Source organism: Pelophylax lessonae, assembly GCF_965119305.1.
Source record: "Pelophylax lessonae genome assembly, chromosome: 2".
NCBI lineage: Eukaryota > Metazoa > Chordata > Amphibia > Anura > Ranidae > Pelophylax > Pelophylax lessonae.
Genome location: NC_138769.1, coordinates 46,429,357 through 46,442,439, shown reverse-complemented (window position 1 = coordinate 46,442,439; position 13,083 = coordinate 46,429,357). Strand labels below are relative to the sequence as shown.

Below are 13,083 nucleotides of genomic sequence, written 5' to 3'. Positions count from 1 at the left end.
AGCAAAGTGGCATTTCTTCAGTGTTGTCACATGAAAAGATAGAATAAAATATTTAATTTAATAAAAATGTGAGGGGTGTACTCACTTTTGTGAGATACTGTGTGTGTATGTGTGTGTGTATATATATATATATATATATATATATAATTTTGTTTATATACAGTGTGTATGTGTGTGTGTATATATATATATATATATATATATATATAGTGTACACAATAGATTTAACCACCTGGTACAGTACTTTAGTGTTGCTTTGTGTTAGTAACGTGTTTTGTGTATATCCTTTATAGAGAGTGACACAGACTCCTCTTCATCCTCTGCTTCGGCCCATTCCTCCCACACGTCATCTTCTAGATCTGGCGGTAAGTCCCATGACAAAACTGTTTCCATACATAACAAGGAAATGGCTCCAAAGACAGAGCCACTATTAGAAGGCACAGGAATCAGGTGTTACAATGTGAGATAAACCAATTTCTTTAACCACTTAAGCCCTGGAAGATTTTACCCCTTTCCTGACCAGGGGGTATTTTGCGATTCGGCACTGCGTGACTTTAACGGACAATTGCGCGGTCGTTCGACGCTGTACCTAAACAAATTTGACGTCCTTTTTTCCCCACAAATAAAGCTTTCTTTTGGTCATTTTTGTTGATTTTTGTCATTTTTGTTGTTTTTTTTTTTAACGAGTAATGGCGGCGATCTGCAATTTTTTCTTTTTTTTTTTTTTGCAGGACTGCGACATTGCGGCGGACAGATCGGACCCTTGACTGACATTTTTGACACTTTTGGGGGTATCAGTGACATTACCACAGTAATCAGTGCTATACATATGCACTGTTACTGTAAAAATGACACTGGCAGGGAAAGGGTTAACTTTATTGGAGAGGGAGGGGTTAAGTGTGTCCCTAGGGGTGTGCTTCTAACTGTGCAGGGATGTGGCTGTGTGTGTAATAGCACAGATCAACGGTCCTACATAGCAGGACCGTTAGATCAGTGCTTTTACACAGGGAAGAATGACAGGCGGCTTTGTTTACATTAGCCGCCTGCCTTTCTATCTTCACAGGGAACGATTGCGAGTGACCGGCGGACATCGGGTCCGCCGGTCACATGCATGGAGGTGTCCGTGAACGAGCCGAGGCGGGACCTCCGGTGGCGCGCGCTCGCCCGCTATTGGCTCCCAGGCTAGTGACCGGTGACGGTGCGTGACTGACGCACGCACCGACACCGCCCCCATTGCGACGTCAGCGGGGTCAGCAATCGGATGTCGTGGATGATTATTGGTCCAGGCTGGAGACTGGACCAATCACAGCCAGGATATCACAAAAGTGGGGGTGTCCTAGCGCTATGACCTGCGCCCAGGTTACGCCCCCAGAAGGCAGCCAATCGGCGCCTCTTCTGGGTCGTAAACCCCCCCCCCCCCCATAGCCACCACATAGGCCGGCGAACGCAATTTTTTTTTTCAAAACTTTGTTCTTTTTGTAATTTTTTTTTTCAGGGGAGGCGGCGCCCTGGCGCCCCCTATGCACAGGCCGCCACTGCTAGTGACGTACCCATACGTCACTTTGCCTGGCCGGGGCTGACCGCCGCAGTATATGTACTTGCGACGGTCGGCAACCGGTTAATCCCAGCTGTGTTGGGTAGGTCTATCAGAAAAAATATTCCGTTTATCTGAAAGGGTTGCAAAAAAATAAGTTTGAACTGGATGGGTTAGTTTCTTTATTCAACCTTACCAACTATGTAACCATTACATTTTTCCCAGAAGTATGAAAAGTTTTATGGTTTTCCAGTGTGTTTAACCATTTGGGTACCAGCTTGTTATACCCCTTCATTACCAGGTAAATGTTCAGTTTACAGCGCTATAATAGTTTGACAATTACTCCATCATGCAGCGCTGTACCTAAATGAGTTTTATACCATTGTTTTGAGACATATTGGGCTTTCTTTTGGTGGTATTTACCAGCTGCTGTGTTTTTATTGTTTTTACTATATAAAGAAAAAAATACCAAAAATGTTAAATAAAATATTTTTTCTCTATTGTTCATCGACAGACACAGCTCCATATCTTCTTAGACCATTGGATATGCTCCTCCAATAAGGAATAGGACATGAGGCAGGAAAAAGTTTACCAGCATATGGGGGCTGTCCCTGCAGGCATAACCCCACATGCTCTGCTACAGCAACCAGTTTGTTCCTGCCTAGTTTAGGAATAGGACCTAGTTCCCTGCTGGGACTTCAGTTTTAGCTATAATAGGGAAATTTGTTATTTTGTGATTTTTTTTTTTCACTAGTTAGAGTTCCTGGAGAACTACAAGCAACAGCCGGCTGTGGTTTTGGACTGGGTATTCTAGATCCTTATGGTCTCCCAGCCTGGCCAGCGAGCATGAGCAGGTTATAATCCAGAGCTATGCCTCGCCACGACAGAGCCCCAATGGATGGGGACAAGCCTACGAGTGGACAAGTCTCGCCGGGAAGCAATTGACCTGGAACGCCCTGAGTCGCAGCGTACCCCCTGGCTGCCAGCACCCCCATCCCGGATGGGAGGTGGTCTGTGCGGAGTGGCACCCACCTGGTATCATGGTATGGTGAGTAATACTGTCCACCCAATCCTCTGGTGGTCTCAGTTTGGATGTGGGCCCCCTCCCTGGAATAGTCGGACCCCCTGGGCTCCCTGGCCTCTGGGATACTAGGTCTACCCACTCCAAGTTTTTTCCCCTACCTATAGCAGGTCCTTCCTCAGGGGGGCAGGGGCGGGAAAATTGCGGCCGCGGCGGCTTTTTTCTTCGGGGGTGGCCTTGTCCTAGTGGGGTCCCTTTCTAGGGACCCTCTGATGCCTCTTGTCTGGAACCCCCCCCCCGATGGGTCTGGGAGACCGCATGACACGCTATGGGGCCGCCATTTTGCTGTACATTCATGCTTTCTATTCTCCCTTTAAAATACATGGGCAGCTGTTTTTTGTTAGTTCCCCATAGGAATGCATGGGGCGGCTATTTTCTTGTAGTCCACAATGCTGGACAGGCAAAAGGCGTGTAACATGAAAATCGATCTATGACAGGCAGTGCTTGTCATTTCCTGTGAAGAAAAGTTTTACTCTCCCTTTCACAAGAACATGCTGGCAGTCTCCTGAGCTGTCTGGTAATATTTTCTGGGGGCCCCTGTAGGTTTTACTCACCCACTCTATCAGCTTGTATTGGATTGGGACTAGGTATACCGCTAATTTAGCGGTGGGATCGCGATTTTGCGATTTTTAAAGTGACACTGCATTTTTTTCATATGAGTGTAATATGGAGTCCCAGGGTACTATTTCACCTACAGACCCCCTAGGAGTAGCTGCGGAACCTTCTGGGTCACAGTCCCTGTCTGTGCTTACTTGGAAAGCCTTGTGTCTAAGGTAGATTTTGTATGTAAAAGCGTTGCTAGCCGCAATCGCCCTCTGCCTTCGCCTCTCTTGGTAGTTTCCTCAGATTCTCTGGCAGACCTGGCCGCCGCAGACGCACCCCACCCTGAGGGGTCAGTGTCTTCGCATTCTGATGGTGAATAGGACCTGTGCTCACCCGCCGCCGCGCGGGAACGCGCATTGGTGGAAGCACTTATAGTTTCAGTGCGGGAAACTTTCAAATTGGCAGATGAATCTACAGCATCAGGTTCACTGTTGTCTTTTGGCTCCCGCAAATCCCAAAAAATTGGGCAAGGTGTTCCCTTGTCCGGGACTTTTTGACGATACTGCCAATGAACAATGGCGGCGCATCACCCAAATGCTAGTGGTGCCTAAGCACTTTAAACTCTATTATCCTTTTGCAGATGCAGTGTCCACTAGGTGAACCGTGCCACCTAAGGTGGATCACCCGGTTTCCAGGCTGAATACAGCGGTGCTGGAACTAATGGACCAGAGGGCTCAAGCCCTGGTGTTCATGTGTGATGCGTCCCTGGATGCGGCTCCCCTAGTGGCCAGAATGTCGACAGTGGGGATTGCGATTAGACGCATTGGTGTGGTTAAAAAGCTGGTCTGCGGACCAGGCTTCCAAAAAGGCTTTGACGGATCTTCCCTATTTGGGGGAGAGGTTGTTTGGATCCTCTCTGGACGAGTTGATCAAAGGCCTTATGGGGGGGAAGAGTACTCTTCTTCCTCAGTCCTCTAAGGGCAAGGCGCCACGTCATAGACGGGGGCCTTCCTTCACTGTTCATAAGCGGATTTTTCGTACCCCCAGGTCGCAAGAAAAAGGGAAGCCGTTCAGGTCTTCTGGGAATTTCAAGAAGCTATGGTCAGGTAAATCAAAGACTGGCCAGTCCAGATCTGCAGACAAATCCTCATCTGCATGAAGGGGCGCCCTCACCCGCTTCTGGGGTGGGGTGACCTCTGTGCTTCTTTCCGGGACCTTGGACTTCCTTGATTCAGGACAAATGGGTTCACAAACTGATCCGATCAGGGTACAAGATCGAATTCCGGTCTCATCTGTTGGACAGATTCTTCCTGTCCAACCCTTCGCCTCTCTCCAGACCGATTAAGGGATCTACGGGAGGTGGTACAGGATCTGCTGTCGCAAGGGGTGATTGTACCAGTTCCCTCTCAGGGTTTTATTTAAACCTGTTTACTGTGCCCAGAAAAGAGTGCAAAGTGCATCCAATTCTGGATCTCAAGGCTCTGAACCGCTTTGTGCAGGTACAGAGGTTTCACATGGAATCCATTCAAACAGTAGTGGCATCACTACACCAGGAAGACTTTTTGGCTTCCATAGATATCAAGGACACATATATACACATCTCTATCTACGCTGGACACTAGCGGTTTCGACGCTTTGCCATAGCAGAAGAACATTATCAATTTGTGGCGTTACCCTTTGGTCTCGCCTTCACTCCCAGGGTGTTTACCAAAGTACTGGCCCCGGTGTTGGCATTGTTGTGCCAACAGGGGATTATGGTGCTGGGGTATCTGGACAATCTCCTATTGAGAGCAGACTCTCATTCAGCCCTGATGGGCGATCTGACAATCGCTGTCGGCTCCCTGCAGGAATTCGGGTGGACCATCAATTTCAAGAAATCCGCCCTATACCTTCCTTGAGACTGGATTATCTGAGCCTGACTCTGGATTCAGCCTTGGCGAGGGTCTTTCTTCCCCCTGACAAACTGCAGAAGTTGCAGGGGTTGATCCAGTTGTTGTTGGTAAACAATCTGTCCTCTCTGCGAACTTGCATGCGGGCCTTGGGTCTGATGGTATCAACCTTCGAGGCGGTTCCGTTTGCTCAGTTCCATACCAGACCTTTGCAGAGAGATTCTGGTCAAATGGAGCAAGGATCCAAAGTCCTTGGACACTTTGATTCAGTTGAGCCACAACACAAGATCTGCTCTGTTATGGTGTCTTCACTCTCCAGCACTATGCCAGAGCAAGTCCTTCATCCCGTTGTTTGGACGGTGGTAACATCGAACGCCAGTCTGTCAGGCTGGGGTTGGGGTACTGGGGAAGTTCTGTGCCCAGGGAACCTGGACAGAAGAAGAGTCCAAACTACCAATAAATGTTTTGGAGCTCAGAGCAATAAAGCTTTGTCTGAGCCACTGGGCGACTCTTATGCAAGATTGTCTGGTTCGGATTCAATCGGACAATGCCACGGCTGTGGCTTACATCAATCACCAGGGGGACACCAAGAAATGGCTGTTCCAAAGGAGGTTTTCAAAGAATGGCAGAATCCTCTTTAAAAGTATGGTATCGGTATGTGGAAGTAAGCCAAACAACACAACATAGTGTAATACTGCTTACAATGAAATGTATTAAAAAAGGGAATCAAAAAAACTTACAAACATCCATGTAAAACAGCATGTAAATATAGGTATGCAAGATTGTCTGGTTCGGATTCAATCGGACAATGCCACGGCTGTGGCTTACATCAATCACCAGGGGGACACCAAGAGTGTTTTGGCGGCCAAGGAGGTGGCCAAAATTTTGGCCTGGGCTGAACAGTTTGTTCCAGCTCTCTCTGCTGTGCACAGCCCAGGTGTGGAGAGCTGGCAAGTGGATTACCTGAGTCGTCAGGTGTTGGATCACAGGGAGTGGTCCCTACCAGTGTTGGGAGTAACGAGTTACAAAGTAACGGATTACAGTAATAATATTGGTAACTACACTACTTTACTAGGCTATAGGAACGCGATTTCCTGCGTTACCCAAGCCGTGCGGTGTGTGCGTGGCGTGCATGGGTGCGTGTGCTGCTGGTTGCCATAGAGATCGACATCTCCCTATGCTCCTCTGAGCGCGAGGGATCGGGTGGGCGGCGCTGCTGCACATCGGCACCACGCCCTGCAAGGACCAGGAATCGCCGCTGACGAGGAGACTCCCCGATCATCCACGTACTTCACCACCCAGCAGAACCCTGCCTGCAGCTCACAGCATGCAGCGGAGAAGGAGAGAGGCTCCGCTGCCTCAGAAATTAACGGGTTTCTTCCACACAGTGCCAGCCGGGCTCCGCCAAAATGGTGGCCACTCCTAACTTCTAGTGATCCCCGCATGGCATGTACAGTACAGCCCCAGATTGTACACATCCATTTGTCACGAACACCATAATTATGGTCATACCTCACCACTGTTAAGGAGCCCAGCTAAATCTAAACCCTGAAGGGAAGACACAGAATTCTTAGCGAGGCATATTTCTTTGTGCAGAAGGGGATATTGTTCTTTCATATGGTTCAATATTTATACAATAAACTCTATGCAGAAAGAGTAAATGTTTGTCCATGTATCTTCTTCTACACGGTAAATTAAGAAAGAGGAAAGTAAAGTAATAGGTAGTGAAGTTACTTTTCAAATGAAGTAACTAGTAAAGTAATCTCATTACAATTTACAGTAGTAACTAATATCTAATTACATTTTTTGAGTAACTACCCCAACACTGGTCCCTACATCGGGAGGTGTTTCGTCCCCTGTGTGTCAGGTGGGGGACACCCAAGGTCGATCTGTTTGCTTCCTGCCTCAACAAGAATGTGCAGAGGTTCGTAGCCAGATCTTGAGATCTTCTGGCCGGCACAACAGACGCACTGGTGGCTCCTTTGGGTCGGTATCGGCTGATTTTTGCCTTTCCGCTGCTGAAACTTCTGCCGAGGCTTCTACACAGAATAAAGGTGGAAAGGATTCTGGTGGCTCCAAACTGGCCTCGCCGGTCTTGGTATGTAGCCCTAGTATGGTTGGTCCCTGATTCTCCTTGGAGACTTCCTCTTAGGGAAAATCTGCCGTCTCAAGGTATTATATTAATATCCTTCTTTACAGTCGCTGGCTTTAACGGCATGGCTGTTGAAAGCCAGGTGTTGAGGGATAGAGGTCTTTCTGACTCTGTGATTTCTACACTCTTGAAGGCTAGGAAGTCGACTTCCAGGAAGATTTATCATCATACGTGGAAATTGTACATTCCATGATGCAAATCACTGAAGGTGCACCCTCGTTTTGTTTTCGGTTGCTAGGGTTTTGGCCTTTCTGCAGAAAGGGGTTGAACAGCGGTTGACTTTGGGCACTATCAAAGGCCAAGTGTGGGCCTTGGTGATATATTTTCAACTCCCATTAGCTACGCATGCCTTGATTCTTACCTTCATTCAGGGAGTGCGCCATATGGCTCCACCGAGGCGGTCCCCGCTACCTCGTGGGACCTAAAGCTGATATTATCTGTTCTTCAAAAGCCTCCTTTTGAGAACATTCGAGAGATTCCTCTGCTTTCATTGTCTCAGAAGGTTGCCTTTTTGGTGTCTAACTGGTGTCTGATGTCTGTCTGGTGCCCGCAGGGTGTCTGAATTGGCAGTGTTTTCCTGCCGTTCACCTTATCTGGTGGTTCACGGGGATAAAGTGATACTCCGACCAAATCAATCTTTTCTGCCTAAAGTGGTTTCTGATTTTCATTTGAATGAAGATATCGTGCTGCCTTCACTCTGTCCCAAGCCTGCTAAGGAAATTGCCTTGCAATCTTTGGATGTGGTTCAAGCGATCAGGGTTTACCTGGCGGTTGCTGAGTCTTTCAGAAAGTCATGTGCTCATTTGTCCCTACTGAGGGACCTCGTAAGGGATTGGCTGCGTCTGCTGCAACCATTTCCAGATGGATCAGGCAGACGGTTGTTCAGGCCTATAAATATAATGAATCATTCTGCGCTAACTGACATGTAACCAAAGCTGCCAGCACATCAACCGACATAAAGTTGTCCAAACATTTGTACAATAAAGTGCAGCGCTACAATGACTAATACAGTCCAATGATGGTGTATCAAAAATAATAGAAACGTGAAAAAAAGTAAATGAATGATGGTGAGTCCCAAATGTTGAAAATTGAAGCAAAAATGTGAAACCATCAAAACTTGCACACGTGATCAAGTAGGAGAGAATTCCCACACCAACAAAGTGAATATTGAATGCGCTCACCAGAGGATATGGACCCAAGTACCATATAGCAAATGGGTCAATAAAGCTTGAAATTATCCATGGATCTCCCAAGAAATGGCTGTTCCAAAGGAGGTTTTCAAAGAATGGCAGAATCCTCTTTAAAAGTATGGTATCGGTATGTGGAAGTAAGCCAAACAACACAACATAGTGTAATACTGCTTACAATGAAATGTATTAAAAAAGGGAATCAAAAAAACTTACAAACATCCATGTAAAACAGCATGTAAATATAGGAATGATGGTGGGTGACAGATAACGTAGTACTGACGCGTTTCGTCATATATGGCTTCCTCAAAGGTTATTGCCAAGTTGTTCAGGCCTATTTGCTGAAGGATCAGGTTCCTCCTTTCCCATTGAAGGCTACTAGAGCGCTGAGTGCCTCTTGGGCTTTTTGTCATCAGGCATCAGTGATGCAAGTTTGCAAAGCGGCAAGTTTGCAAATCGGCAACTTGTTCGTCTGTGCATACGTTCACGAAATTCTACAAAGTTGATGTGTTGGCATCTTCGGATGCCTCCTTTGGCTGCAAGGTTTTGCAGGCTGCTATTTAAATGGAATATTTTTTGTTCTCTTTGAGGGTGTATGTTTTTGCTAGGTGAGCTCCATACTACCTGGTTTGCTATGTTTAGCCTTTGGGGAGTTACGTTCTTTTTTGCGTTGTCTTCCCACCGCTCATGAAAATACTGCTTTGGGACATCCCAATGGTCTAAGAAAATATGGAGCTGTGTCTGTCGATGAACGATAGAGAAAACTGGATTTTTGTGCTTACCGTAAAATCCTTTTCTCTGAAGTTCATTGGCAGATGCAGCACCCGCCCCTCTGCTTCTGGGTGTGTGTTTTTTTTTTTTTTTGTCTTCTCAACACTGCTTGCAATGACACTGACTGCTGTAGCAAAGTGTGTGGGGTATGCCTGCAGGGACAGCCCACATAGGTGTGCTAAAGCTTTTTCCTGGCTAGTGTCCTATTCCTGATTGGAGGAGCATAACCAATGGTCTAAAAAGATATGAAGCTGCGTTTGTTGATGAACTTCAGAGAAAAGGATTTTACAGTAGGTACAAAAATCCAGTTTTTCCCCTTCTATGGAAATTATTATTATTTTTTTTTTTTTTACACATTATGATTGCTTATATCAGTTAATTTCAATGGTATAAGCAGCCATTTTTACTGAGTGAAACTGATTCATTCACAGTTTACTGTGGTTAGCTGTGATTGGCCACAGCTAATCACATGGTACAGATGGGCTGTGAGTGACCCTGTCTGTACCATGTGATCCATGTGACCAATCACAGCTAGCAACACAATTGTACACAATATATGGCATGAATCAAAGCCATTTATTGTTTATAATTGTCATGTGATCTGTGGTTATTTGGTCACAGCGATCACATGGTACCAGCAGCGGGTTGGTACACTGATCAGTCATCCAGTGAACACAGTAAGCGACAGATTGCGCTGGAGCACGGCGTGTTTTCTAGGAGGACTTCATATCACATCCACCGTGAATGACGAATGTCCCGCCCAGTCATCAGCTGACAATAGGCTGGGTGGAAAGTGATTTAAAAAAAAAGGCAGAAATAGCAGCTCATATTTATCTCCTCAAACATTCCCTTGAAGTAAGAGGTCTGTGTACACATACTCTGCACATGCCTAAATTATTTTTGTCTTTTGAGAAATATAACTTGTTTCCTTTTTTGGTTTAGCATCTCAGGGCAATAACAAAAGGAGAACTGTATCTGTCAAAAGGAAAAAAATTGCAAGTTATTCTGATGATTCAGACTCTGCATCTGAGGGAAACTCTCAACACGGAACAAGAAAGAAAACTCTCCGCAAGTGTGCTACCAGGGCAGCCAATAAGATAAAGTGTATGACTGACGTGGAAGAGAGTGCCTCCACTTCAGATAGTGACTGTAGCGTAAGCAAAAACATCCGAACCCTGCCACCCCGTACAGCTGCGGCAAGGGCCAAGAAACTGCTCTTAGATGGCAGTGAGGAAGAGACTGGAAGTGAGAGCGATCAAGAGCGCAGAAGGAGAAGAGCCTCTAAGACCCCACCAAGGACTTGTTCAAAGTTTCGTAGGTGCGTTGTGGAATCTGCTGCATCCCCAGAAAGTGTTGTAACAGCATTAAAACCAACCCATAACACTCTCAGCCATAGACTGCTCCAGGACTGTAGGGTAGTCCTGAGCAATGTTGGTTTAGCTGGGGCTAATTCATACTTACGTAGTCCCTGTCTAGAAAGACCATTGCCCCAGACTGCACGTCAACCAAGAAGCCATGACAGTGATCCTGATTCAGCATTGGAAACTATGGTAGCATCTCCTACTGATAGAAAAACAAATGTAGTAAGCGACTCCGAGGACGCCTCCAATTCAGGAAGTGAATATAACAACTGTAAGTTTTCCAGCCATCATGCCAATGGCAAACAAAATAGGGATGAGAGCTCAGACTCTCAATGCCCTCACCTGGCCACCAATTCTCGTAGGCGCGTTGTGGAATCTGACTCAAACTCCTCTTCATCCCCAGAAAGTGGTGTGACAGTATTAAAGGGAGCCCAGAACACTTTCAGCCACAGACAGCCACAGGAATGTAGGGTAGTCCTGACCGATTGTTTAGCTAGGGCTAATGCATACTTACGGAGTCCCTGTCTAGAAAGACCATTGCCCCGGTCTGCACATCAACCAAGAAGCTCTGACAGTGATTTTGATTCAGCATTTGAAACTTTGCTCAGCAAAATACGAAAGAGTGACGCATCCTCATTAGCATCTGCTCCTGCTAGAAAAACAAAACTTTTAAGTAACTCTAGGGACACCTCCAATTCAGCAACTGAATATAGCAACTGTAGGTTTTCCAGCCATCATGTCAATGGTGGCAAACAAAGTAGGGATGAGAGCTTGGACTCTGCATGCCCTCGTCTGGCCACCAATTCTCGTAGGTGTGTTGTGGAATCTGACTCGAACTCCTCTTCATCCCCAGAAAGTGTTGTGACAGTATTAAAGGGAGCCCAGAACACTCTCCACCATAGACAGCCACAGGAATGTAGGGTAGTCCTGACCGATTGTTTAGCTAGGGCTAATGCATACTTATGGAGTCCCTGTCTAGACAGACCATTGCCCCGGACTGCACATCAGCCAAGAAGCTCTGACAGTGATTCTGATTCAGCATTTGAAACTTTGGTCAGCAAAATACGAAAGAGTCACGCATCCTCATTAGCATCTTCTGCTAGAAAAACAAAACTTTTAAGTGACTCTAGGGACACCTCCAATTCAGGAACTGAATATAACTGTAAGTTTTCCAGCCATCATGTCAATGGTGGCAAACAAAGTAGGGATGAGAGCTTGGACTCTGCATGCCCTCGTCTGGCCACTAATTCTCGTAGGTGCGTTGTGGAATCTGACTCAAACTCCTCTTCATCCCCAGAAAGTGTTGTGACAGTATTAAAGGGAGCCCAGAACACTCTCCACCACAGACAGCCACAGGAATGTAGGGTAGTCCTGACCGATTGTTTAGCTGGGGCTAATGGATACTTACGGAGTCCCTGTCTAGACAGACCATTGCCCCGGACTGCACATCAACCAAGAAGCTCTGACAGTGATTCTGATTCAGCATTTGAAACTTTGGTCAGCAAAATGCAAAAGACAGACGCATCCTCATTAGCATCTTTTCCTGCTAGAAAAGCAAAACTAATAAGTGACTCAGTGGACACCTCCAATTTAGGAGGTGAATATAACAATTGTAAGTTCTCCAGCTCTAAAGAGAGATCACTGTCTAAAAAGAACAGAGTCCAATTCTTTGATTCAGTGTCCTTTCTCTCAGACAACACAAGCGTCGTCAAACACAGAATGAACAAGAGGAATTCTTTAGTGAGACAGAGAGATCAAAAGAGAAAGCGGGCAAAGAGCAGCTGCGATGACCATTGGGAGGTTTGGGACACTGGAAGCAAAAAGTTAACTCATCGCTCTAAGATCCGTACACGGAACCAAGGCAAAAAGACTGTGCATTATGATGATGCCGAGAAACACAGCTTAGAGTGACAAACTGTAATGGCAGGCAGAGTAGAACTACCTCTGTGAGGAGACTGACCCCCAGAGAAAGGGCCAGGCAGTTCTTACGATAACCAACAAAGCAAAAAAACGTACTGACTTTTCTAAATGTTGAAATTCAGGGAATATACTTCTATTTTTCTACAGATAGAGAAATTATGAATGTGACTACAAACTGTACATGTTTGACTTGTTATAATAAAGCATTATCAGCACAAATGCCAACATGTGCCTTGAGATGGGGCAGGGGTCATCTGGTTGCGCTAACTAATGGTATTTTCCGAGGTTTCATAACCCACAAACTTGTTTTTTGCAGTGAGAGTCCATTACTTAGACTCTCATTTCGTTGATAGACTTATCAGCCATTGAACAGCCATTTGCACAGTTTAAGTTTACAAGTGTTTTTTGGGCTTTGTTTTGTATTTTATTATATTTATTTATTTTTAAAAATCAGGCGCAGAATACACAAATAGTTTAGCTCCATTTTTCCTTAAGAGTCGGTTCACACTAAGGTGACACGACTCCTTACTACTTCGGAGGCGACTTGTGCATTACCACGACTTTGTAGCGACTTGCAGGGACTTCACATAATGGAAGTCTATGCAAGTCGCTCCAAGGTCACCCCAAAGTAGTACAGGACCCTTT

The 13,083-nt window shown here is 46.0% G+C and overlaps 1 protein-coding gene across 1 annotated transcript; it reads left to right on the top strand.

Moving 5' to 3' along the window:
- Positions 1 to 268: 268 nt before the first annotated feature.
- Positions 269 to 12,429, top strand: LOC309547945 (uncharacterized protein; the record flags this gene model as incomplete). The annotated part of the gene is made up of 4 exons (XM_082247942.1): positions 269 to 365; positions 10,100 to 10,475; positions 10,881 to 12,161; positions 12,282 to 12,429. Coding segments are annotated over 4 exons (1,902 nt in total), but the record flags the coding sequence as incomplete, so codon positions are not given.
- Positions 12,430 to 13,083: the final 654 nt, after the last annotated feature.